The sequence below is a fragment of the Marmota flaviventris genome, chromosome 8 (genome assembly GCF_047511675.1).
Source record: "Marmota flaviventris isolate mMarFla1 chromosome 8, mMarFla1.hap1, whole genome shotgun sequence".
Taxonomy (NCBI): Eukaryota; Metazoa; Chordata; class Mammalia; order Rodentia; family Sciuridae; genus Marmota; species Marmota flaviventris.
In genome coordinates, this window is record NC_092505.1 from 95,481,972 (window position 1) to 95,509,518 (window position 27,547).

The 27,547-nt window shown below is 39.8% G+C and overlaps 1 protein-coding gene across 2 annotated transcripts in view; it reads left to right on the forward strand.

The window, feature by feature from the left end:
• Tnik (TRAF2 and NCK interacting kinase) overlaps positions 1–27,547 on the forward strand; it is a 382,522-nt gene that overhangs the window by 333,070 nt on the left and 21,905 nt on the right. For both annotated transcript variants that reach the window (XM_027942207.2, XM_027942206.2), the window contains 7 exons: positions 81–244; positions 2,245–2,342; positions 8,727–8,911; positions 18,419–18,548; positions 24,683–24,847; positions 25,869–25,980; positions 26,846–27,016. In XM_027942207.2, coding sequence (XP_027798008.1) covers positions 81–244; positions 2,245–2,342; positions 8,727–8,911; positions 18,419–18,548; positions 24,683–24,847; positions 25,869–25,980; positions 26,846–27,016 — 1,025 coding nt within the window. The remainder of the gene's footprint in view (positions 1–80; positions 245–2,244; positions 2,343–8,726; positions 8,912–18,418; positions 18,549–24,682; positions 24,848–25,868; positions 25,981–26,845; positions 27,017–27,547) is intronic.

The window sequence follows — 27,547 nt, forward strand, 5'->3', positions numbered from 1 at the left end:
ATACAGAACCCTTATCAGATGTGTGGTTTGAAAAACTGGCCAAGTCTTGAGGGTGTAATCAATGTGCTCCACCATTGCAGCAACCCGGATCTCCGGAGAACGGAGCCAGTCTTGGAGAGCCCCTTGCAGAGGACCAGCAGTGGCAGTTCCTCCAGCTCCAGCACCCCCAGCTCCCAGCCCAGTTCTCAAGGAGGCTCCCAGCCTGGGTCACAAGCGGGATCCAGTGAACGCACCAGAGTTCGAGGTAAAGCCTATCTTACCTTTCCCCAGGGACACTGCCCATGGAGGAAAGCTACGGGTGGAAAGAGGGGTCTTTATTGACCCTGGTCCTGGTGTGGTCATCACTCTGTGACCCCAAATAGCCCCTTCGCTGCCTCAATCTTCCTCAGGGACTGGGTCACCATCCTTCATTGTGTGGACCAAATTCTTGCTAATCTCAGGTACTAGTGTTTTCCAGAGAAATCGTCAAACTGTGGTCTTATTTAAAAATAGTTACTAGTCACTGAATTTCCATTTTTATTTGATTGCCTTTAGAATTTTATGTACCTCTGAATGTCCTGTTCCCAATGTGCCAATCATCCCTTTTAGAATTCTGAACATAGTTCATAATTCTAGGTATTTTTCAAAATGAAATTTAATAAAGACTAACATTTAGAATAAATACACTTGGGGAAGAAATAAAATTTCTGACTTGAAAAAAACATATTTGACTTTTCTGGTTATTAGGTAAAAATTAGTCTCTCTAAGCATTTAATGCAAATCATTCATTACTGTTTACTTTTCATTAATGGAGAATCCTATTGAAAACCATTAATATTGTACATGTAATTTTATGTAACAATACATTTTCTAGCTAGTCAAAATTTACTCTGGATCACCTTCTGCAAAAGGTAATCTTGGTTCCAAGTGATAAAAACCAGTGCTTTTGAAGTTCATTTAATAAATATTTATATACTTATAAACCACTTTGTTCAATGAGATCCACGTCTTGTTTATTCTTTCTTGGCCTCTGCAGTGGAGACTACTGTAGTTTATGTCCTAATATCCCTTTCAGGTTGTAAATAAGTGGAATCATTGTGTGTCCATACTGAAAAGTTTGGTGTCTAACACCTGATTTCCATGTCTGTGTCTTGGGACTTAGACTGGCCCACGGCTGCCCCTGTATGCATTCTTCTGACATCTGTGACATAGACCAGAGCTATGTCTTTGTGTCTGAACACAAATTTTCTTAACTTAGAAAAGTGTCATTCCCTTCTATTCACAAGCAACTTATTAGAGCAAATACTAAAGAAAACAAAAATTATATATATCATTTTATTCTCTGACGTAGATGAGGTTTAATTCTTATATTATGAAGAACTGAAGTTCTTATATTCTGATGAACTGAAGTTCCTAGTTCTGGATTTAAAGTGTTCTTGTATCCCTCGTATGTCCCTGCCTAGGAAAGACCACTTTAAAACACAACAAAATATCTCTCCTACCCTGGACTGTGGTTTTTCTACCTATAAGTTCATCAACAAAAGAAAAGTTGGGAGCCTCCCCCACCCTTACCTCTTATTCTGGGGCTCTTCACTTTATCACCAACACTTTCCTAGCCCCCCCCCCAATTCTTCCTTCCTCAAAGATCCCAGACCACTCCCACTCCTGTTTAAAAATTATTCCAAATAAGGGTTTTTGTTTTTTTTTCCTACAAAATTCCATTCTGGTGAGTAAGTAGTAAAAGAGGAAATCAAGCATAGAACCTTAACTTGGAAGCTGGTTTATAGCAGAGTGATGAAGAACAGAACTTGGAGAACTCAGAAAGAATCCCCACTTAACTCATAATAGCATCATGAGTTCAGGCCAGTTGTGTCGTCTTTCTAGTCTGCATTCACCTGTAATATAGAAAAATAGTGCCACACCACTAGGTTGGAGCAAGGATTAAATGAGATAATTGACACAGAAGCATGAGCCCTTTACCTGATACAATGTGTACTCAGTTCATGATGGTGGTAGTGTGCTTGCTACAGTTTTTCTTATTATTACTACCGACTTCTAGGTTACAGGTCTAAATGTGTCTTCCTTATTTTGTTTGTCTGAACATTTATTATTTTTTCCATGTATATGCTTGAGGATTTACCTAAGTGAATGACTAGTCCATCCAGTAATCCTGAGGGGGATGACACTCCACTGATCACTCACCTGGGGCATGAGTCTGCATTTTTTGATGGTCCTGTCTCTCTTGACCCTCTGTTTTCCCTCTAGCCAACAGTAAGTCGGAAGGATCACCTGTGCTCCCCCATGAGCCTTCCAAGGTGAAACCAGAAGAATCCAGGGACATTACCCGGCCCAGTCGACCAGCTGTGAGTGCCTTCCTCTATGAGTTTTTAAACTCTTTTAATTTACCAGAGAACCCACAAGATAAATTGGGGATACATTCATGATTATAATGAGCAAAAGTTGAGATGAATAAAAGAAAGGATGCTGGGAACGTCCAGAGGGAAGGGATACCTGATTAAAAAACAACTGAGCAGATCTTGGATTGTGTCCTCTGCCTTTGAATGTTTTGCTGATCATCAGTGCTCCTTTAGAGAGTAAAGCAGTAAGAGAAATAACTCGTGTCTTTCCATAATTTCTGCTCAGAAATGGCAAAAAAGATGTTGAACTAGCAGTTAAGGATGCTCGAGCACTTGCTATTGATTTCTCTTATCTCTTCTGCTCTTTCCCATATTATTTTCCATATGAATGAACATTACAGTTTTTCTGCTACTTTTCTTGCCTTCCGGAGCTGTCTTTTATGGACCCAAACTTGATAAGCATGGCGTGAACAGGGGCTTGACAACTTGAAATCCAGCATCATTGCTGGACATCATGTAGACTTACAGAAAGAATTAAGAGCATGCAGGCTGAAATTTGAAAGTGGAAAATTAATTTGGGAAGAGTTACTATCCACCCAATTTATTTCAATTTTCTGAGACTCTTTTCTACAAAATGAATGTGAAGCCTTTTGGGTTTATTGTGTTCTTTTTTTTTTTTTTAAGATCTTAAAGTAAGGAGGTATACTGAATAATAATGAAAGAAATGTGCATGGTCCTGGGTTGAACTTCTCTTTGCTTTTTGTCTTTCTTAGTTTTGTTCTAATGATTGCAATTCTGTGTCTAACCTGCTTCCTTTCTTCTGGATTTTCCCCTTCTATGGATTCTTCTGGATTGGGTCCCTCTTATCTCAGAGCTATAAGAAAGCTATAGATGAGGTTAGTATTACCTTTTCTTGGTCATGCTTTCACAGAATGTAAATATTAAATTAATTTCCTGATGTTGACATTCAGAAGAGGCTGGGGGAATCACAGGTTCAAAGTCCAGTCATCTACTAGGAGGAGAGCCCCTTGGATGGAAGGCAGCCTGAGACCTTCATCCCTCCCCATGTAAAGCTTAGAGCCTACTCTCAGAAAAATGTCACCTTTCCAATGTTCCATCTGGCTAACACCAAGTGTTAGTGCTTTATTAATGGCAGAGTTTCTCCTTCCAGTACCTTCCAATAGCAAACCTGTCCTCACCAGCCTTGCTAAGAGATGGCTCTCAGCGGTTTTATTAACCAAAAGAGAGAGAGAGAGAGAGATCATTCCAGGGCACTCCAAATTTATAGTGTGTGATTTGTGAACAAGGAGTTACTGGGTATTGTTAGATTAATTCTGTGGGGCATTAACAAGAGCATCAGCAGCAACATCAACTTTAGTTAATGAATCCCGGTGAGTTAAGTGACTTTATTTCCTTATCTGTGGAGACATTTTTCCATTAGAGAAGTATATGGCTTTGCCAACCGGAGGTAGCTTGCTAAGAAGGATGACTGCCTCACTGCTGTTTGACAGGCCTGCATGAGTACAGCATAGTGGGATTTCTTTTCAGAGCCAGACCTTGCAGAGTCCTCAATGCATGGAATCTAAAGTCTATCCTGATGGCTTTAAGGCTGAACCTCTGCTGAGCACTATTTTTGTGAAATTACATGGAAAAAGCACTGGCTTGGGGGATCAGCAAGTTGCATTTAAATCTTGGCTCCCCCAGTAAATAGCTGGCTATTATGAGTCTCATAACCTCTCTGGGCCAGAGTTTTTTCATCTGTAAAATGAGGATAAAAACACCTGCCCAACCTCACCTATGAGATTGTTTAGATCACTCAAGGTCATGTGTGTAGAAGTACTTTGTGATGCGTAAAACCCTATGAAAAAACAAGAAGTTGTCCTGTTAGGATTTGGGCCTGAGTCATAGAGATGGTCTCAAGTGGGAAAAGCACATTTCTATGCATCTGGGCTTTACCAGATAGGCTCGCTTTTTCAGAATTAAGACAATCTCACCATTCAGTGATTTAGAAAGTTGTCCTAGCTAAAGGATTATTGTTTATAAAGGAATGAGCCTCTACATGTCTACCGTGTGGGGATGGTATTTACGGAGAGGGAAGAGGGGAATATTCTTAATTGCTCTCTGCCAAGGCCTTGCCAGATCCTTTCCCTCATAATAGTGAGAAGAATGGGAAATTGTCACAACTTTTGTCAATTTTTTTCCCAGAACAGGTGAAGAAAGAGAATTATTTTCTGATGCCATAGTTACCAGTAAAATGGTTGAGTGTTTATGCACAATTCAAGGCAATTTTATGAGTCCCAAAAATGGCCTAGGAGTGGCTCTCATGTGGGACAGAGCTCTAGTGGATTTCATCTGGTTAACCCTGGATATTTTAGACTTTCCAAATTTGCTTTATTTACTTGGGTGTATTCCACTACATTGGACAGAGTTGAGAAGAGGCAACAGAAGTATAATTAATTGTAAGGAATTATGTGAACCAAACACCAACATCTCTGGGACCATGTGTAGCTAGAAAAAGCCCCTTGGGTGACCCTGTCAACCCCAACTCTTGGATATCATTGATCCAAAGCACTAAAAATACTGGATTACTTGACTCTCTCTAACCCTGTTGTTCTTAGCTGAGGACGATTCCTCTACTCACCACCCTTAGGAGACAGATTTGGCTGTCATATTGAGGGCAGAAGGCACTGCTACCAGATAGAGCAGAGGGATGCTACTAAAAATCCTACAGTGCACAAGAGAACTTCCCACAATAAAGAATTATCTGGCCCGATATGTCAATAGCACCACAGTGGAGAAACCTAGAATTTAACTAGAGCTAACCCTAACCCTTCCTTCTCCAGTCCACTGGTTTCAATATGGCTTCCTTCTCAGTGACTATTCTGCCATTTAGATAACTGAGGGTTGAAATGAAAAGTCTTAAACTCTTGTTTGAGAACTCGTTACTTTTTAGTGCTAATTTAATGGTTTAATTTTTCATAAAAGTCAGTCTGGGAAGTACTCATTAATTTTGCATTACTTTCCCATAAGAAGATGAGATTTTTACAGCCATAGTCTGTGATCACTTAGTACAGCCTTTGAAAATAAGTACTTTTACTTTAGCACAATCACGAATTTGACATGCAGATTATTTGAATAAGCAAACACTGGCTTTGCCACCATTTTTTCATTAGTATACAGGAATCTGAAAAACTCCCAAGCACATTCTTAGATGGGATGAAACTTGAGAAAGAACTAATAATCCAAACACTTTTTTCTTCAGATGAGTATACTGAAGTTAAGTGACTTAGCCAGTGTCATATCTTTTGATTTCCTAAATAGGAAGTAACTTATTTTAATACATAAGGAAAAGACTAGCTTCAGTTCCTTAACAATATAATGGTTAAAGAAGTTGAGCTAAAATTTTAATAAACTATATTATTTCCAAAAAGAGGCCTAAAAGAACACCTTTCTATCTTCATATTCACTCCATAGTTTAAAAAAATCACCCATTTTCCATATTTCTTTTTTATACATTCTCAGATATTTTCTTGGTAAATAGTACTTTTATTTCCCCTTTTTAATATCTTTTTAGCATCAGGCTTGACACAGCCATGCAATAAATTACCAGAAAGTCTCATTATATGAAGAATATTGTTATTGTCTGAGAACAAAATGTATGAAAATGGATCTGAACCCAGTGGTATCAATTTTAGATCTCGTCTATTTTCTAGAACTTTGTTATTGTACATTTTCCCATAGTAGATGGCTAAGAAACAAAATGTCAGCTGAAACACAGGCTGTTGGTGTGGAGAATTAATTTTCTTTGACTGGAGATATTACTTTTGAGTTACTCATTAATGTTACCCTGAAATTTTCACATATGCCTCATCCTCCAAGCTGTTATCAATTGAACTTAAAAGGAATTTGCAATTATTTCTAATATTTCAGGAAGGAGATTTTTAATATCAGAAACAAAACAAATTCTGATTAAAAGCAAAATTATAAAGCAGGTCAGAACTTTAAAGTGTTTCTAAATAACAGTGTTTAGGAAGATGTAGGTCATTTTAACAAGTGAAAGTTTCTTGAAATCAATGGGCTATGGACTAGCTAAATATTTCTAAATAATTTTGATTTTTCTAAAATCTCTTTAGTTGTGTTTTGAGGTGTCAAAATATGGAAAAGTAGGCCCTGGGGGAAAATGTGCCTTAATTTAAGTAAGTCATAGCTGATAGTATTATATTTTACTCAGAATTATTGATTTAAAATAAACTCTTTTAAACCATATTCTCTCTTTACGCTATAATGAAATGTAGTTTTTAATGACAAGTAACATTTTAAATTCTAGTTACATTCTTTGATGAGACTTAACAAGGTCTTAACGTACTATAATCAGAACACAAAAGAAATCTATCTAATTTGTTATTATTTTACTAGTTTGGAAGATTATAATACACTTTTCTTTTCATGGCCTTAAAAAATATCTAGACACTATGTTCCCATTGTGTTCAAGTATAGTATACTCTTCACTTTCTTTTCCATTTGATGAAAATAGGCATTAACAATTACCAAGAGGAAATAAATAAAAAGCTGAAATGTGCATATGAGCTTTTCCTATTTTGGCTCATTGCCAAAGAAACCCAAAATAAATTTGCACAAAATTCTATGTGTGTGGTAGTTTTCCTCTTCCTTAATAGTATGCATTTTATTTAAACACCATTGAGCCTTTTTAATACAATTCTACTTTCACTTTCACAAATGGGATAAATTTAAGTGCTGAGACTGAGGCTATTTTGTTTATGCAAGTGTGCTTGTATAGAAAAGCCCTTGCAAGGCTGTTTGTATATATAATGCACAGTTAGAAATTGCAAAAGCTTCCCTTTTTCTGAGGGCTCCAATTTGACTTCAGGACAAATTTTAAAGTCATCATTGCTTCCCCTTTGATTTTTATGAAATTAGAAAGAAATGGCTCTTTCACTTAACACCTTGAACTTCCTAAATTTCAGCTGAAACGCCTGAAGTGCTTCCTCCCCTGGTCTCACCCAAAATAGTCATCCCTGGCATGTAGGTAGCAATAGAGAAATATGATGGTTTGTGGTCTCTTCAAAATAAAATCATAATTATAATTCATACATGGTTATCACAGCTCTTCTTCTGTCCAATTGGGAGAGATTATGTAATGTCATTTAGGTCACCTAGATTACTCTAATCCTACTTCAGGTGAATCGAACAAATACATTTCTGGAATGAAATAAAGAGAGAATATGGACATAAGAAAATTGTAGGATTTAGTTTTTTTTTTCAATGAGTTTCTTTCTCCCTAATCCCCTGTCTCTCACTGAATGCTCTGATTCCCACATGGGTCACTAAATAGGGAGAAATGGTAAGACTGATGTCAAATTGCTTTTTCCTCATTTGCATGCTGTGTGCCATGGGCAGTTTAACCCATGCAAATTAGAGCGGCCATGCTTCTGCAGAACTGCTTCCCTCTGCATTGCTCTGATAGCATGCCAAATAAAAGGTAGTCAGATATTCAGCACACTGCCTGCAGTATGCCTGGTGATTAAATCCCACATCATCACATCCATAAGGCTAAAGGTTTCATCATACTCATGGAAAACTGAAAAATTCTCTCTTCCTTTCGGTGTTTGCACATCCATTTCAGTGTTCTTTGCCAGGGTTCTGCCAGGTGACTGGAATTTAAAACTTGAGACAGTGAAACACCTATAATTCTGGAAGAGAACTCCTTTTCTCCTTTTTTTTTTTTTTTTTTTTCTTTTTCTTTTTTTCCCCTCTTGATTAACTCTGCTCTGTGGCTATCAATTTTGATGGCTCTGGGCTTTGGGGTGGGCCATCATTTGATGTGGTGCCTCTGCTCTCCAGGGAATGATCACACACCAAATGAACCTTGGGAATTGCTCTGTTCTATGACTGATGCTAGATTTTGGTCCAGCAGTGATTGTAAGAAAGGAAAGGCCATCTCTATGGCTTGGGTGGGAGTCCCACTATACTGGGGAACCATTTTTAATCCCATGTATTTTCCTATTAACTCTGAGGGTGACCATCTTCACCTTCTCAAAATAAAATGAGAGCACAATTTTGTATGTATGTGTATGTGCATAACATGGCCTACACACACGTGCACCTGTCTATTCAGAACTGGTCAGTCTCGGTCTAGCTATTGGTTTTGAACAAAGTTTAAAGTGATTTCATCTTTCTTTTCTAGCTTCTACACACCACAAACATCGTTTTCTTAGTTCCATGCAGTAACTATGTTTGTCACAGTTCTCTATAGAGCTTTTTTCTTTCTTTTTCCCCCCCTTTGTTGCTTAAGCTGGAGCACTAACTTGCTGAGAGATGTGGCTTTGGTCATGTCTAAAATTCATACGCTGAACAACCTTTCTTTTGTAGGATCTGACGGCATTGGCCAAAGAATTAAGAGAACTCCGGATTGAAGAAACAAACCGCCCGCTGAAGAAGGTGACTGATTATTCCTCCTCCAGTGAGGAGTCTGAGAGTAGTGAAGAAGAGGAGGAAGATGGAGAGAGTGAGACCCACGATGGGACAGTGGCTGTCAGCGACATACCCAGACTGATGTAAGAGGACTTTGGTTTTTTTGTTTGTTTGTTTGAGGTGGGGTCCTTGCTATGTTTCCCAGGCTGGCCCTGAACTCCTGGGCTCAAGGGGTCCTCCTGACTCAGCCTCCCAAGTAACTGGCACTACCAGTGTGGACCACCATGCCCAGCTCTAGACTACTTAAGTGCAGACCAGAAGGAGACTAGGTCTCCAAAGCTAAAGGACAAAAATGGGAACTAAATATAAATCGTAGATAGATCACGGGTAAGGCAAATTGACTTTGGAGTTTGGGGTTCTTATTAGAACATAATCCTATAGTTAATCTCTCTCTCCATAGACATAATCACTTAGAATTTGTACATTTCTAGAACTGTGTGTCCATTACCTTTCCATGGGAAGGTAACATATTCCTTTTGGTAAATTTTTTTCTTTTCTTTCTTTCTTTTTTTGTTTTTGTTTTTGTTCTTTTCATCTCTAGAACAAACAGTATTATCATTGGTGCAAGCCTTTCTCCCTGGAACTACAAAAGTGAAATTGTGAACAATGGCATTTAGGGAATAAAATGAAAAAAGAAATGAGACATCTATTCCATTGCCACCACTGCCACCAGTAAATAAGGATGAATGTACATGGCATCCTCGATTAGCATCCCACTGACAGAATCAGGAGTCACACAATCAGGGAGAGAAACTTCCCAGTGTTTGGTTTAATATACCTTTAAATCTTACCCTTATGATTTTCTATGGCATCACCTTCATTGTCTGTCTTCGCAGTCTTCCTTTTGACTATATCTATATTTATGCCTGCCATTATTTCCCTCAGTAGTTAAAGTCTTTACTTCTTTTTTTCTTTTTCTGTTTTTTTAACATGAGGGAGGAGCTTACTGTTCTTTCACATTGGAGTGAATCCCAGCGGGATATCCCCATGCTCTGTTGCTTCCCCATCTCCTTCTCCAGATACACACAAGGTCTCATTGCCCTGGTTTACCAGAACCTTGACAGAATGCAACGCTGAGTTTTCCAGCTTCACTTTTCCTTTCCAGTCCTGTGACTTAGCTATCAGTGTTGATCACCAGACCTCACTCACTCTTCTCACTCTGTATTGAGAAGATGCCTCACGGCCACAGATCATTGTCGTGTTCCAGAAGGATGAGACCCAGGTCTGGTTAGCCTGCAGGAAATGCCATCCATTGTTTTACCTTTGTTACATTACAAGCAAGTCTGAGAGGCAAATCCAGTTATCATTGCCAAAAATCTATGCTTGGTGTTTTACTGTTGATTACCCAGTTACAGACAACCATAAATATGCTAAAATATGATATTTTGAAACATTGTATTAAATTGCTTTTTTTTTAACAGCAAATAATATTGTTCTAGAGGCAAAATCACTATTCTAAAACATTTGTGCCAAACAGGCTGGCCCTTTCGGGTTTTATCTTGATTCAGCATTAATTCTTCTCACAGATGTTCAGAATTCCCTTTAAGCACTAAGCATACACTATCAGGATGAGAGCGGATTATGAAATTAAAAGATTGTTGAAATTCCCATTCTATGTTCAACACTATGCTGAAGGCTTTGATACACTTGAGAAGTACATACACTTGTATTTGACCTTCCAAAAGTTTATATTCCAGTTGGACAGAGACCAAATTACACATGGACAACTGTAGGTTAATATTAACATTTAGAAGAACAACCAGGGCTGGGGCTATAGCACAGTTGATAGAGTGCCTGCCTCGTATGCACAAGGCCCTGGGTTCAATCCACAGCACCACAAAAAAAAAAAAAAAAAAAAAGACAGAAAAAGAAAAAAAAATAGAACAACCCAAGATAGTTTATGAGGAAATGCTAAATAACATTTGGTTGTTTATTTTTAATAAGCAAAGACATTTTTTTAAATTTATTTTTTAGTTGTAGTTGGACACAATACCCTTATTTTGTTTATTTGTTTTTATGTGGTGCTGAGGATCGAACCCAGGGCCTCTCATGTTCTAGGCGAGCCCTCCTCTGCTGAGCCACAATCCCAGCCCATAACATTTGGTTTTAAGCCCCCCTGCCCGCCCCCAGTCATATTTTGCAAAGCCATGTATAGTGTTTGTCCTTGTCCCTCTAAAAGCAGATCTGGAATTCCGCTCCACCCCCCGTAGCAGAAAACCCACCTTCCTACAGTTCCCCATTTAGATCAGGCTACACTTCTCTTCTGCTGTCTGGCACTCTCCTGTCCCTTTAGAAGTCACTGACTCACAGCCCAGCTTGCAGAGGTAGAATCCATACACTCTTCTGAGCTGCCACTGCATCTCATGTTTATTCTTGCATTTTCTTTCTTTCTTTCTTTATTTTTTATTTTTTTGTATCAGGGATTGAACCCAAGGGTGCTTAACCACTGAGCCACATCCACAGCCTTTTTTTATTTTTATTTTGAGACAGGGTCTCTCTTAGTTGCTTGCTAAGTTGCTGAGGCTGGCTTTGAAGCTCTGATCTTCCTGCCTCAGCCTTCCAAGCTGCTAGGATTACAGCGTGCACCACAGTAATTCCTGCATTTTCATTTAGTGCCTGGAATCAGGATTATTTACCGTGTGCCTTTCTTCTCTCTGGGCCATGAAATCCCTGAGCATACGGATAGCATCTTACCCATCTCTCTACTCTTAACACCTTGAATGTTGTCTGACACAGAGTGGGTGGGTCATCAGCAACTATGAATTGCATTTAATCACACTGAATAGAATTTGCAGGTCTTGACTTCAAAGAGTTTCTAGCTTAATCCAAACAAAAGAAAGATATGTGTAAACAACTTTCTGCAGGATAGAAAGAACATGGGATAGTATTAGAATTCTAGGAAGGGGAAAGAGTTAAGTAAAAGGCACAGAGGTTGAGTTTGATGGAAAGAGATGCATAGCAGTGGGGAAGGGATTCTGGAAACCAGACCAAGACGTGCACTTTATCATGTAGCCATTGGGAACCAGTAGGGTTTCTTGAACCAGGGAGTAACAGGATTCATACTATGTTTTTGAGGGAGTTTATTTCGGCAAGATAATTTGGGGAAATAAAGATGAGATGCTAGTATTGCAATCCAGATAATCTAGTACTATGATTCAGGTAAAAAAATAATAAACTGAAGCTACTGTGAAATGCTTATAGTGGAAGCAAGATTTCACATAGTTCTTGAAGAATTGGTAAATTTTATATAGTTCAAATGATCATCCATCAAAGAACATTTAAAATATCATATATATATATATATGTGTGTGTGTGTTATTTACATATATGTGTGTGTGTGTGCACATATATATGATATATGATATATATTAGGGGGAAAAAACATACAAACATATATGTGTGTTTATGTGTGTTTACTCCAATCTAGTCAATGCTGTGGATGTACTTTATATGGATATAAAATAGGATGCTGTCTCTTCTTCTCCAGCATGATAGTTGTATGCCTACCAAATATCACACTATTAAAAATCCATTATAAAACAGTTACTTCTTTAAAATGAATGTTTTGAGGCTACAGTGCTTTTTTTGCACACTCTTACTACCTTTATTTTCTTTTGTTAAGATAAACCTTTATATTTTGTGCTCTCTATTTTTTCTTTTTCTTTTTAATTTTATTTATTCTAATTTGTTATATATGACCACAGTGTACTCTATATTTTTAGAGCATGAAATAAAAATATATTATAACACAGTTAACTCCCATGGAGTGAGTGTACACAAAAAAGCTTCTCAGAAATGGACCCCAGCCTTTCAGTAAACAGCTGTGGATTCCAGTGTTTAAAGCTGTAGCTTTTTTCTGTGTATGGTTTTCTATTTCCATATTTATTGTATAAGATATGACCTGTAGGACAACACAGATATAAGTTTGTGCTCCTTAACCAACCAAGTTCACTATGTCCCAATGCCTCATGCATAGAAAAATAATGAGTGGAGGGAAACAGACCAAAATTAGGAAATGATCATCTTTGGATTATACAGTTGTGAGAGACTTTTATTTTATGTATATCCCTGATTTTGGGTTGCACTACTTGTATAATCAGGAAAAGAGAAAAGTTTCATAGAACAAGAAGAAGAGAAGGAAAGACAAGGCAAGTTGATTTGCATCACATCAAGCCAGCCACAGAGCATCCTTTTGTATTGTATTGGTATCTTCCCTCAGGTACCAGCACATTTCCAAACAGTACTTGTGAGGCACAGTTTTACTCATTAGGATCATCTACTGATAGCACAGTCAACAAATTTTATCATCAATGCCATCTGAACAATGAAAACCACATATATTTGTGTCCGTTCCTTTCTGTTTTCACTAAAGAGCCAACCTCCTGTGGCCTGCCCCCCAGGCTACTGGAGTGTCTCCCTTGCCATAAGTCCTCTGCCCTCCTAGGAGTGGCCTGGTTAATATTGCAGAATGGTGATTGGTCATGTCTAGCCCCCATTCCTTGCAGCTCTTTGCATTCCTGGGTCCTGTGATCACCCCTAGCACGCTCCAGCCAAACTGAGTCCTCATCAGCCCTTCAAAGACCTTGCCCTGTTCCAATAGGGATCACCCCTTCCTCTGTCCTTTCTCACTTAACATCTTGCCTTTTATTTGAGTGTATTTGTGATCCTCTGTGCTCTTGTGGATGCTAACCCTTTCAGTTTTAGGAACCATATTTTGTTCAGCTTTTATATCCACTACCCAATGCCAAACCAAGGCTCTTTCATACAGCAGGTGCTCAGTAACCATGTATTGAATTGAATTAAATCAATACCTCCAGGAACACTTTGACAAATCCAATTAGAGGAAATTATTGTTCTAAACCTACAGCCTAATTACAGTAAATTTCCTGTAGTTTTCCTTCAAATCAGTGGAGTTTTTTTGTTTGGTTTGTTTTGATTTGATTCAGTTTTGTTTGTTTTTTTTAACAGTCTTTATAGAATTTTGGACAACGAGTATTTCCAATTCAATCTCTAGATTGGAAAAATCATTTTCAGAACAAAGGATTACCTTAACTATAAAATGTTACAGCTGTTTTAGCCTTAGTGGGGTTTTACAAATTGCCTTTTCCCCCTATTCTTTTATTTTTAATAAATGTTATATTTTAAAATAGTTTTAGATTTACAGAAAAATTGAGGAGATGGTACAGAGAGTTGCCCTGTTATTACACCACCATTTTCTCCCCATAGTTTCCTCCATTGTTAGTATGGCACAAATGTTATAAGTAGTGAACCAGTACTGATAGGTCATTATTTATGAAAAGCCATGGCTTATGCAGCTTTTCTTATTTTTTACCATAATGTCCCTTTTTCTTCCCAGGATCCCATCCAGGCTACCATGTTACATTTAGTTACCATATCTCCTTAGATTCTTCCTGGCTGTGTCTGTTTCTCAGAATGTCATTGTCTTGATGAGCTTGACCCTTTTGAGGAGTACTGGTGAGAGGTATTTTAGGACGCCCCTCTACTGGAATTTCCAAGGTCCCTTAGGTCAATTGCCTTCCCATCCCCATTCCTCCTCACTGAAGTTGTTCATTCATTTGTGATATAGTTAGATTCTCTTGTCACAGTTTACATTTTCCCTGGCCTCTTCCAACATCCTCACTGAGCTTTTAAAATTTAAATACATTAAGGCTCACTCTTTGTACTATAAAGTTCTATAACATATCTAAATAGATTTGTTGTTCCCCTATTTACACATCCTAGTGAACCCAGTGTCCGAGTTATTTTTTAAGTTATAAAAATGGCAAAAGTTACCATTGTCATTTAGGACTTTTAAACATGCTAATAATTATCCTTATAGTTAACAATTCATCAATTTGCAGAAAGGATATATTTTGACAATAAGCCTGAATGAAATCTCTACTAGGAGCATTAAATAAAACCTTTGACCCAAGACCTTTAGTGATGTAATAAACATTTACTAGGTGCTACTCACATGCCACACCAGTGTTGTTATGAAGAGGCCAGTACTAATGATATCTGATCATTGCAGGAGGGTGGACTTGGCTCAGTGGTAGAGGTGCACCCAGGACAGTGTGACAGCAGAGTGGAGACTGCCTGAACCATCCCCGGCTGGGATGGGTTTAGGGTTGCCTGAACTGCAACATAAAGGTTAAGTTAGCCAGGGGAAAGCAGAAGAGAAAAAAGAACCTTCTAAGGAGAAGGGATGGAGTAAACTCATCAAGGGTTTTATGGTATAATGTGTTTAGGAACCGGCTCTACATTAGGGTTTTTAGGGTTGGGGGGAGGGGGCAGGATTTTATTTAAAAATCAGGTTAGGGAGATAGACAAGGACCAGATAATGGAAGTCCTTTACGCCAGAGCGAGGGGCTTTGAGTTTGTCCTGTGGTTCATGAGGAGCCACTGAAAGTTAAAAGGAGAAAAGTCATAGGGTCAAATTTGTGTTTGCAAGAGCTCACTTTTGCAGCTGTGTGGAATGACTGAACAGGACTTGGGGGACAGGACTAGAGATGGGGGAATCAGCAAAAATACTGTTGTTCAGATAACAGAGGAAGCTGACTTCACTGGGACAGTTACAGAAAGGACAGAAAATATTTGGGACATGTTTAGGAGGTAGATAGGAAGGGACTAGACTGAATGTGAGGGGTGAATGAGAGAAAGGAGTCCAGGATGGCTTGGAGTTTCTAGCATGGTAATGGCACTCCCTGAGATCACTAAGTCAGGAGGAAGATGATGATGTCAATTGCCACCCAGGTAGAAATATCCAACAGGAAGTTGAATGAATAAGTTACTGAGTAAAGAGATTAGATTATTTATTTAGGATTATTCTGTAAATGGCTGATTATAATAAAGGTCATAGATAAGAGCATGCCAAAAGGTTATGCAGAATGAAGCAGAATCCTAAGAACCCTACGAACATTCAAGAAGAGCCTCTGAAGGAGATAGGTAAGGAACAGAGGGGTCAATGGAAAACCAGAGAAAGGTCATGATACAAAAGCCAAGAGAGCAAAAAGGATGTGGGGAGCGATCAACAGTTAGCCAGGCATGGAGGTGCACACCTGTAGTGATAGCTACTTGGGAGGCTGAGGCTGGAGAATCAGAAGTTCAAGGTCAGTCTCAGCAACTTAGCACAACCCTATCTTGAAATAAAAAATAGAAAGAGCTGGTATGTAGCTCAGTGATGGAGCTCCCTTGGGTTCAATCCCCAGTACTGAAAAAAAAAAAAAAAGTCCCGGGGAAATAATAGCCTCTGTAAAAACATTCAACAAAAGTTAAAACTGTAGAACTTGCTATTGACTAATTATTGACACACAAATCAAATCCTCTCAGTAAAATTTAAACCTTCAGAACTGATCCAAATAAATTGAACTTGGTAAAAGTAGTGACACACTGAAGCCTTTGAAAGAGTATATGGATAAAAAAGACTATTAAACCTTTGCTATGAATTTATGTAGAAAAGAATTGGACCAGTGATAATTTTAGTAAAATAATGATGAAAATGCAAAAAGTAGGAATAGTTTAACTGAAATATGTGGAGAATTAATTGAGAAATTACCCTGCTGGAATTAGCTCTAAAAGTACTTTTTGCATGAAATTCATCTGTATCCACATATTTCTGATTAAAATGTTTGGATAGAATTAGAACATTATCTTGGTAGAAAAATAAGTGGAGCCAAAATACTCTCAACCTTTGGACTTCCTGGGATGGTCTATGGCAGGGAAGACCCTGACTGCTCAGTGTTAGCTGGTAATGGCCACCAGATCCACCCAGCCCCTGACAGTGGCTAAAGGATGTCTGACTGATAAGGAGGAGGAGGGACTCCTTGCCTGGAAGGCCCTTGATAAACACTTCATTCATTGATTTATTGGCTTGTCCCGAGAAGGATTTAAGAAGAAAAGGAAAGAGACAGATAAAATTAAATTTCAAATAAGTGAACAAAGAAATCACAGTTTTGAGAACTAGTCCGATTTACCCATCTATCGATATACCAGAAATTATTACAATAATTTTTTTCTGAGTCTCTGGAACACTATTAATAGCTCCTTTCTGGGACTGAAATATTGAAAATGAAAAGACTTCTTTGAAATTTCTTCCCAAACACATCAGTCCTAGCCTGCGTTGAGTTCATTCAACCCACTGCCCCCGCTTAGTAATTTTTCCAAGTGAATGTCTTGCTATATATTTTCTTGTCTGGACTCACGAGCTCTCTCATCTTTTCACCTCTTTTTGATGAAAATCCTTGAAATATGTCTACTTGGCCACAGAGATGGCATAAATTGGGCATATTTCTTGCTTCTTAGAGTGAATATTTCATCAGGTCCTTGAACTTTCATTCCAGAGGCCACAGATATTTTTCAAATAAGAAACAATTAAAATTGAAGAATAGAAATAATAAAAAGGTGCCATTAATATACCTGAGAGAAATAAACCTTGATCCCTTTCCTGTTTTTAAAATACTCATTTTTAAATAGAGGTAGATGTCAAAATAGGAGAACCAAAAATGTAGCCTTAAAACCTGAAACCATATCACCTGCCGGGCTCTGGGTTTTTGGAGCTCCTGAATCAGAGAATTCCTGTGTCCTGCGAATGAGGCACTTCACAGATTTCTGAAGTCCAGGGGAAGCTCCTGTGGACAGTTGTTCACTCCTTGTTGAGCCCTAGAGCTGTACATATAGGAAACTCAGTCTGTGCCCCCACAGAGTGTGTCCACTCCTGTTAGCTTCTTCTATTGTGTCTTCAGCAGAATAACAAGAGAAAAAAAGTATATCACAATGTAGACTGAATACAGAAATTTTAAGAAGTGCTAAATACTGTTTGAGTTAAGCCATCCTGGTTCTTGGCTGCCCCAATGAATTAGTGTTCTTAATTGATGTCTATTTTTAATAAATAGCACAAAATCTATCTTATAATAACTTTAAGTGCTCCTAATATGTGCTATATGCTGGGTTCTGGGTATATAATGATGAGCAGAGAGACAAAGACTGCCTCACAAATGTATATTCTAAGGAGAGAGAGGAAGAAAATGAACAGAGAATGAGTTAAAGAATTGCACACGGCGATGGGAACTATTAAGAGAAAAAGGGAGAAGAGAAAACAGAGGGGCTGGTAGAATAAGACATAGATGACTTAGGCTTCTTGGAAAAAAAATATCATTTAAAATGAAATCAAATGAATGAAAAGGAGTCAGTCAAAGGGGGAAGAGCTTTCCAAGTAGCGGAAACAGCAAGTGCTAAAGCAGGTCTGCTGGTCAGAGATGGAGGTGGAGGTGGAGAGAGGTCATGAATAGCCTGATAGACCCCAAAGCCGACTGCAGCATTTTTTACATGGATATCAGAAGCCCACTCACTCTATCCACTGGGTAGAGAATAGGAGAAGATGTTTCAGTCGCCTCAGGGACCCCATTCCAGGCATCAGTGCACACTGAAGTTAATATGCAGTGTACTTAAGGCCACTGAAATGCACACTTGAAAACAGTCAAGATGGTGAATTTTATTATATATATTTTACCACAATAAAAATAATTAATATAGACAGGAAATGGTATTCCCTAAATACACCTGACCCTCAGTACTGTTCCTTCCCATTTCAGTCCAACAGGGGCTCCGGGGAGCAATGAGCAGTACAACGTGGGAATGGTCGGGACCCATGGGCTGGAGACCTCTCATGCAGACACCTTTAGCAGCAGTATTTCAAGAGAAGGGACCCTGATGATTAGAGAGGTAAGTTGGTATAATAACTGTGCAGAAGTAGTGCATTTCTTAAGTGGTTTTTATATTAGAGCATTTACAGAGAATGCTTTCAGCATGTATTTTAAGCATGGGGAGTGGGGGAAAAAAACCTGTGCTTCTTAATGGTTGAGTAATTTTAATTGTCTGCTGCCTTCGTTCCTGCATCCTTCTAAGCTTTTGCAGGGTGATTTAATTACATTAGTCCAAATTCTTTGGTAGGAGTTATGCAAATCAGAATATAAAATTTGAGCCTCAGGATATAAAACCAAGAAATCCAGATGTTCCCTACCACAGGAAAGCAGAAATGAATGGTCTCTCTGCAGCATCAGTAGTTTTGTTTTCATCCTTGTGGATTTCTTATAAAAAATTCTCAGTAGTTCCAAGAAGTAGTGATACCATCTTATCTCATTAAATTAACATTTTAAAAGCCAGTACACTATCTTGGTGAAAGAACAAAGAAACATGCAGATCTGATTTAAAATGTGCCTTAGCATTTTGGGTAATATTTTTTTCTTTTTCTTTTTTTTTAACTCTGGGAATATCATTTCATTTGTGGGGAGGCACATGTGTGCTTTTATGGTCCTTCCAACATGCAGTGGCTCCCCACTGTGTCTGAACCAACCAGAAAGGCCCTGACAAATTAGAGTCACCTTTTCTTATTTTCACTTCATTATTCACCATTGCAAGTTTGAGAGCAGGTCTCTACTTGGAAAAAATATATATAATAATGACTAGTAACAGTGGGCAATAAAATTAGACCTATTCTTGCATCCATTTTAACATCTATAAAATTCATAAATAGCACTTATAAGATGGTTGAGGTTGTCACATGGGTTTGTGAATAAAGTTAAGTGTTCAATGGAGGTTAACTATTTTATTTCTTTCTCTCTCTCCATAGACTGAATTCTCTTTTTACTTCTTTTCACAACATACTCTTCTATGTGAAACATAAACATTTATCATGTGTCGTTCTCCCTCTTCAGCCAGGAGAGAGTTGGGAAAACCCAATAGCACACTTGACTCTGTAAAAAGGCAGAGGGCATCTCACTTTTGTAAGAAAGAAGGGAACTGTAGTTTGGAGATGAATAAGGCCTTTGAAGTAATAATTGGCAGTAGGGCTATAACTAGAAGACTAGTTCACAAAGCAACTTGCTAGAATTTCATTTTATGGCCTTGTCGAATCTTTCAAGTAGGCTTTAAAGAATCCTTTCACGTAGGCCTTGAGTGGAAAATGGACTTGGCTACTGAGGTTGACATTGTGCAGTGCTGGTAGATAAATCTCCCAGTGTGGTGAATGGATAATTTCAATGGAAGCGTAGAGGGCTTCTATCACGATAGCTTGCCACTTGAGAAAACATGAGGGAGAATGTTCTGGACTGAGTTTCTCTTTAACTCCAAATAAAAGGATTCCAGTTTCTAATGTGTCCTAAAATTTACCTGCATCTTTATGATGGTCAGTACCTCCAACTAGATATTTGGAGCACATTTTCAGGTCTATTGGGGCCACATCTGGTTGACTCCCTCCAGTATTCTATGACCACAACCAATCACCTTGAAAATTGCATTCACCAGTGTCTTGAATGAATTTGATCTACAGAGAGTGACCCTCAAATCTTTGTCCTCTCAGATTCTATATTCTGCTTTTCCCAAATATAGGCTTTTAAAATAAAAATCTGAATTAATCAGGGTTCTCCAGAGAAACAATATTTATAGATATAGATTGATTATGAGGAAGTGGCTTATGATGATTAAGGCTGAGAGGTTCAATGATTGGCCATCTGGAAACTGGAGACCCACAGAAGCTGGCAGAGTAGGTGAAGAAGAGGCACATTCTTTCTTCCTCCTCCTTTTTTTCTATTCATGCTCTCAGCAGAAACACTGATGTCACCCAGTTTGGGGATGATAATCTACTGCGTGTACCAGTTCAAATGCTAACCTCATCTCCAGAAATACTTTCAGACACTCATCCAGAAATAGTGTTTAACCTGGGTACCTGTGGCTCAGTCACATTGACATGAAATTAAATACCACACAACCCTTATGTTAAGATCCATTAAAAGGATGAGTATTAAAATGATAAATGCAGGCTAAAGTAAATCCCTAACAAATAGGAAAATAAGATCTTACTGCAATAAGATTAAGCTTCAAAATCTAAACTGAACTTCTAGTTCAATTCCCCCAAGAAAAACATCCACAGCCTTCAGCTCATTCTCTGCATGTGAGTGGACTAGAGGGTCCTGTCAGTTTACACTGGCTCTGCCACCCCTGATCTTGTCAGATCCACAGATTCCCCGTGTAGCACACACCCCTGTCCCTGTGGTTCTAATTTTCCCATCCTACAGCTCCACAGGAACATTTTTAGTCTAGTTCTAGAACATGCCACACCAGCTGTGGTCTGCCATTTTGTCTACAGGAGGCTGTCAGCTGGACTTTCTGTCCTGTCTTCCCCATGGCTGCTCATTCTTCTCCCAGCAGACCTCTGGTCTGGCTCCAGGTTCCCTTTCTCCTTGAAGTCCCCACTGGAACTCAGCGGGCCTCTGTCCATAGCACCTTCTTGGAATCAGCTGGGATCTCTCCAGTGTCTAACCACCACACTGAGCCAGAACATCACAAGACCTCTTCGTCACAAATGCTATGGAAGAGAACCCACTTGAACACCTCTTAAGGAAAAAATAGTGGAAGAATGGTAGATAACCAGGAATAGGGGAGTAAAGCTTCAGAGGTCTTTCATGGAAAGACCTCTTTTTCCTGACAAACCAGCATTACCTCCCTCCTTCCCTCCCTCTCTCCCCCTCTCTCTCTTTCTCTCCACACCCCCCCCCAACCTGCTGATGCGGTCATCTCTCTTCCCACCTTTGGAAGACATTCACCACATTCTAGTTCACCTGCTGGCAGTGATTGGCTGGTATCTCCCAGGCAGGGTATTCCATGTTACTGGGAATCTGGTCCCACTTGCCTGAAGTGTCCACCACTGACCTACTTCTGTGGCCAGGAGGACAGCCCCTTAGCCCAGAGCTCCTGGGTTCTGCCCCTAGACAGCCCAGATTTGAACTCTAATGTCACCACTTAGAACTCTTGTCACTTGGGACAAGTTAATTGACTTTCTTGTACTGTGATTTTTTTTTCCATCTGTGAAGTGGGAATGATAAAAGCTAACTCTTGGTATTATTGTGAGTTTCCAGTGGAATACTATGCACAAGGTGGTTAGCCCAGCTCGGTACCCGAAGTGTTGGTATACAGAACACCTTAGCTCCCATTCCTATGGGAATGAGCAGGACATAAAGATCAGAGACACCGTTGGGGTTCTGCTAATAAGGTCCTCAAGGGGAGGGCTGGTGTTCATTTCCCTTATCTTCACAGAGTGCCCAGCACACAGAAGGTATCTAATAAGGAGGTTCTGTTTGAATGAACAAGGGGCAGTGACTCAGAAGTGGGCAGACTCCCGGGTCACTGCTTCCTCCTCACCATCTGGGCTGCTTCCCTGCTTAGCCTCTTCCTCTCCTTCTGTGTTACCTAATGTTTCTGCATCGATTTTGGCTGGAGGTTGAATGCTACTGTACGTGAAAGACTGAAAAATTATCAAGGGGCAAGGTGTGATTAATGCTATTGGAAAACTGGGGGAAAATGGGAAAAAGCTTTTCCGTATTTGAACAGGAGTATGGGGAAGTGTGTGTGAAAAGCAGGGACACAAAGATAAATTAGGACTGAACTCCCTTAATGGCCTCTAGAAGTTGAAATGTTTGACTCTGGGAATAGGCACTAGTACAAGCTCCAGATGACCACTGTGTCAACATCCATTCAAAAAGGCCCCTCTCAGGGGGCAGTCTGTAGTCCAGGATTGTGTCGCCAAGAGACAGAGGACACTGGGCTTCCGGTTATTCCACAAGCTTCCCTGTGCATCAGTGGCCTGCACCCTTTCAGAAGCTTAGGAGGCTGTTTAAATGCCTACTTTTACTTGCAGACAGGCAGGTACAGAGCTGTAACTGGAGACCAAGACGGGCTCTGGAAGGAGAGAGCCAGGTCAACGAGATGGTCAGAGGATTGACATGAACATCTTTCCTTCACCAGCCCCAAAGAGAGTGTTCCAAGTGCACACTTAGTTTCACACGCAGTAGGCACTCGAAAGTGTTGAGCTAATGAATGAATGAAAGAAAAGGCAGAGAAGAAAACCATCTCTTTGGTCTCCTCTAAGAATCCTCAGTGAGGTAGTCACATGTGAAATCAAAAAACACAGGATGATGTCCAGCAAAGGCAGCCATCAGCGGGAGAGAGCCTGCCTGCAGAATGGGAGAAAACATCTGCAAACTACCTCTGATGAGGATCGACGACCAGGAAAAATAAGGAAACTCAAGAACCTCCATAGCAAAAAAAAAATGAACTCAATTAAAAAATGGGCAATAGCTCTAAAGAGACATGTCTCCAAAGAAGACTTACAAATAGCCAACAGGCATATGTAAAAATATTTATTGTCACTAATCAACAGGGAAATGCAAATCAAGATCATAATAAGATATTCCCTCACCCTACCTAGAAAGAATGGTTGTTATCAAGAAGACTGATAGTAAGTTCTGGAAAGGATGTGGAGACAAGAGGACTCTTAGACCCTGATGATGGGAATGTAAATTGGTACAGCCATCGTGGAAAAGAGTATAGAAATGCCTCAAAAAAAAAAAAAAAAAAAAACTTCCATATGATCCAACAATGCCACTCCTGGATATAAATCCCAAGGAACTGAAATTGGTGTGACGAAGAGACATCCAGTGTTTATAGCAGCACTTTTCACAATAGACAAAAAATGGAAACCACTTCCGTGCCCTTCATCTGATGAAGGGTTAAAGAACATGTGGTACGTGTACACAGTAGAGTACCATTCAGCCATGAAAAGGATGATATCCTGCCTTTGTGACAAGATGGATGGAACTGGAGATCATTATGATCAGTGAATGAAATCAGGCACAGAAAGAGAAGCACCACATGATCTTACTCATATAAGGAATCTAAAAAAGTTGATCCATAAAAAATTAGGGTAGAATGGTAGTTATAAGAGGCTTCGGAGAGATGGGGAAAGGATAGTGAATGGGCACTAAATTATAGTTACATAGGAGGAAAAAATAAAGAAGTGTAAGACTAGCCAGGCCTATGATCTGGGCATGGCTTTTGGGGACCAGAACTGTTTTTTAATCCTGTCTTCATCCCCAGGATTTTGGGCAAGAGACTGCTCACCAGAGCAGTGTTTTCCAAATATGTTAGAGCATATAACCCTGTCAGTAAAAATTACAGAGCATCCATATAGAGCATGCTCGGTGGTCGTCCTGCTGCATGAATACATGTATTATAAAGTACCCTTAAGAACATTAAAAGAGATGCTATAAACAGTATTTCAAATGCTTCGCTAGTCACCATGACTTCGTTTCTTTACTGCCTACATCACAAAGCACCATCATTATTTACGGAGAAATTGGACATTAATGATAGTGGATATAAATCCCTATTTTCAAACAGTCTTCTAGATCATTTTAATGTTTCTTTGCAACCCCTGTCAGATCTGATTAGTTCATTATTATTTTGACCTTGTGAGTGACAAAGAGCCCTGTTCGGTAAGTCTGATCTCTGCATTTCCTTAGAAAACAGTTGTACAGGAATTGTTAGTATTGCCACAGGCCACTGCTCCTTTCCAACAATATTTCAGGTCATGGATCTGTGTTGTGTGTTTGTTTCATGGTAACCTCAAAATATGGTGTGTAAATCCAATTAACCAGTAGTGTGTGCACGAGCCTACACACACACACAAACACAGAGACACACAAACACTGTGAAGAGAAACTTGCAGTGTGGGCCCTGCTCAGCTCTCCATCTGGCAGCGTCCCTGTCTCCCCACAGGAGACCCTCACACCACACATGACTGTCCCTCATGCAGGAGCATTAGGCTCGGGGTCAATCCATTTAGTAAATATTAGCAAAGCTTAATTTTTAAAAAATTTTCTTAAGATAGAAATGTGAATATTACCTTCCCACATCCCAGTCAGTCAGTTTGGAGTCCTTGGCCCCTGGGCTGAGTGAGGGGTGACATTGCTCTAGGGCACTTTCTTCCTTCTCTAATGACCGCCCTGTATCGTGCTCCTCAGACGGCTGGAGAGAAGAAGCGATCTGGCCACAGTGACAGCAATGGCTTTGCTGGCCACATCAATCTCCCTGACCTGGTGCAGCAGAGCCACTCCCCGGCTGGGACCCCTACCGAGGGCCTGGGACGCGTCTCCACCCATTCCCAGGAGATGGACACCGGGACTGAAGTAGGTGCTGGGTTCTCTTCAAGAACGAGGCCTTGCCAAACTCCTCACAGTGTGTGGGTTGGTTTCTAGTATTCAGGTGTGGGTACAGATATTTAGGAGGAGAAATCATAGATGCAGAGTAGTGAAAAGTTTTCAGATATGGTCTGGACCAGTTCCTGTTTTTATAGATGAAAGTACTGAGGCTTGGAGAGGTGAAGTGACTTGTCCGAGGTGCACAGCTAGTTTAGGGTAGAGCTCCTGTGCCACAAGCCAGTGGTAGAAAAATCTGTTAGTCAGTGCTCATAGGAGTCATTGACCATTTGGATGAGTTCATGGGGCATGGTCATATTTCATGAATATCCCCATGAATCACACCAAAAGCCTAAGTGTGTTTCTAAAGCCTATGCACTGTGGCTTCTAACATTGTCCACACACTGGATTTTTATGATGTCTGCTTTGGATTCTAAAGTTATGAGCAGATGAGCTTTGCATGCCCCAAGGAAAAGAACACGGGGCACATTGGAAAGTACAGCATCCTATTGCAGCTCTTGGAGCCGGTGCCAGCTCACATGCAGCCCAGCCACAGTGGAAGGGCCCAAAGGCCACCCCTCCAATAGGGAACTTCTCAGGTTGACTGTGTGCCCAGGGTGACATGCTGCTGTGTAGACATGCTTTTTCTAGTTTATTGCCCATTGTGTCAGCTTAAGACCATTTGACCAACATGATATTGCTTTTACTTAAAGATAAAATGTTATCTTCCAGGTAAGATATTGAGGTGCTATATGTCATCCAAAACCTCATTTTCTTGTTGCAACTCTTAGAGACTGATAGTTGCCCTACAAGTGCAAACTGGCTCATCAGCCACCAATACCAGGAGCAATTGAAGAGAAGCACACACTTTGGCAGGGGGTTGGGTGTGTGCAGCTGAACAGATTGAGGAGTCTGCAGCCATTGTAAAGCCCACACAAGGTATTATTTAGCACTGTCTGTTCCTGCAGTATTTATTTATCCATTTTTCCTGATCTCCCTGTTTATTGAGCAGTATGGTATGGGAAGCAGCACCAAAGCCTCCTTCACCCCCTTTGTGGACCCCAGAGTATACCAGACATCTCCCACTGATGAAGACGAAGAGGATGAAGAATCATCCGCTGCAGGTAAGTGAGAAGGCCCTGGTTTTTTAGCAGCAAATCAATTTTCTTTCTGGTGTGGCCCTGATGAGAAAATTAATCATTATTTCATTAGTTAAGCCATTTAATGCTTAGGCCATGCCTTAAAAGGAAGATCTTGTTAATTATTATTTTTGTAGGATTCCTAAAACAAATCTCTCTCCTTCCTCCCACCCCATCTTTTCTATTTTGCTTCTGGTAGGAATCCAGAGGTATCCAGGAGCCCTAGGAAAAGCTGTTCCCCAGCGATCTCTGAACTTACCACATATTTCCCAAAAACAATTTCTGGGTACAATGCTATGCACGCAATAGATATTTAATAAGTGTGTGTTGGATTGTGTTGAGTTCTAGGTGTGCGCTTCCCACCACAGAAGCCTGGCTGACTTGGAGCCTGGACTTGCTTTCTGAACTTTTGTAACTCACTAATCATTAAAGTCACCGTAGGCCAACTTTCCCATTGAGAATGTGAAATTTCCAAAATCAATCTTACATGCATATATTTACAGGAGGTGGTGATGATACATTTAATTTTATGAGATTAATATTAATTTTCTAAACCATCCAAATAGTATCTGTGAGGCTGTTTGGCTAGTGAATGGGGCATGGTCATATTTCATGAATAACCCCATGAATCACACCAAAAGCCCTAAGTGTGTTTATAAAGCATATGCTTCTATGACTTACGCTTTATTCTACTAAAAAAAGAGTAAAATAGGTATAATTTCAGAGTTTCTGTGCCCTTCCTATAATACATACTAAACAAGGGGAAATCAGTGTTTTGAAGCCCCTTCTCCAAATCTCCACTGGTTATCTTTTAAGATGCCATTGACTTTTCTGATTCTTTTTCTCAAAGCTCTGTTTACTAGCGAACTTCTTAGGCAAGAACAGGCCAAGCTCAATGAAGCAAGAAAGATTTCTGTGGTAAATGTAAACCCAACCAACATTCGGCCTCATAGCGACACACCGGAAATCAGAAAATACAAGAAACGATTCAACTCAGAAATACTTTGTGCGGCTCTGTGGGGTACGTCGGTACTTTTGTCCTTGTTCATTAATGAATTGGCCCTCAAACGTCAAATGCCTGTGGATTTTACCATGAGGAAACACTAATTGAATGGAAGGGGTTAGCAGCCTGGGACTACCTTGGCCTCCAGAGAAACCAAAAGCAGTGCTGTATGTAGAGAGAACCTAAACCCTACCATACCTAATGCCAAGGATGACTTCTATAGCAATGGGCAAAAGGCAACCACAGAACCAGCCACCACTTCTTACACACCCATTGTGTTCCCACTGGGTGATGTGCCCCACATTCTGTCTCTGTGATCCCTGCAGCATCCTGCAAGGGGGAAATGGCTGTACCTTCATTTCACAGTCCAGTGCAGGATAATTTAGTGAATGCCTCAAGGCCATACCATCAGTAGTAAGAGAACTTGAAATGAACAACAAATGATGAGCCTTCCCTTTTAGTTCGCATCATCCACGTGCAATTCTCGTGGAAGTGATCTGCAGGTGTTAACTGACCTCCTACTCAATATAGGCATGATGAGAGTCTATC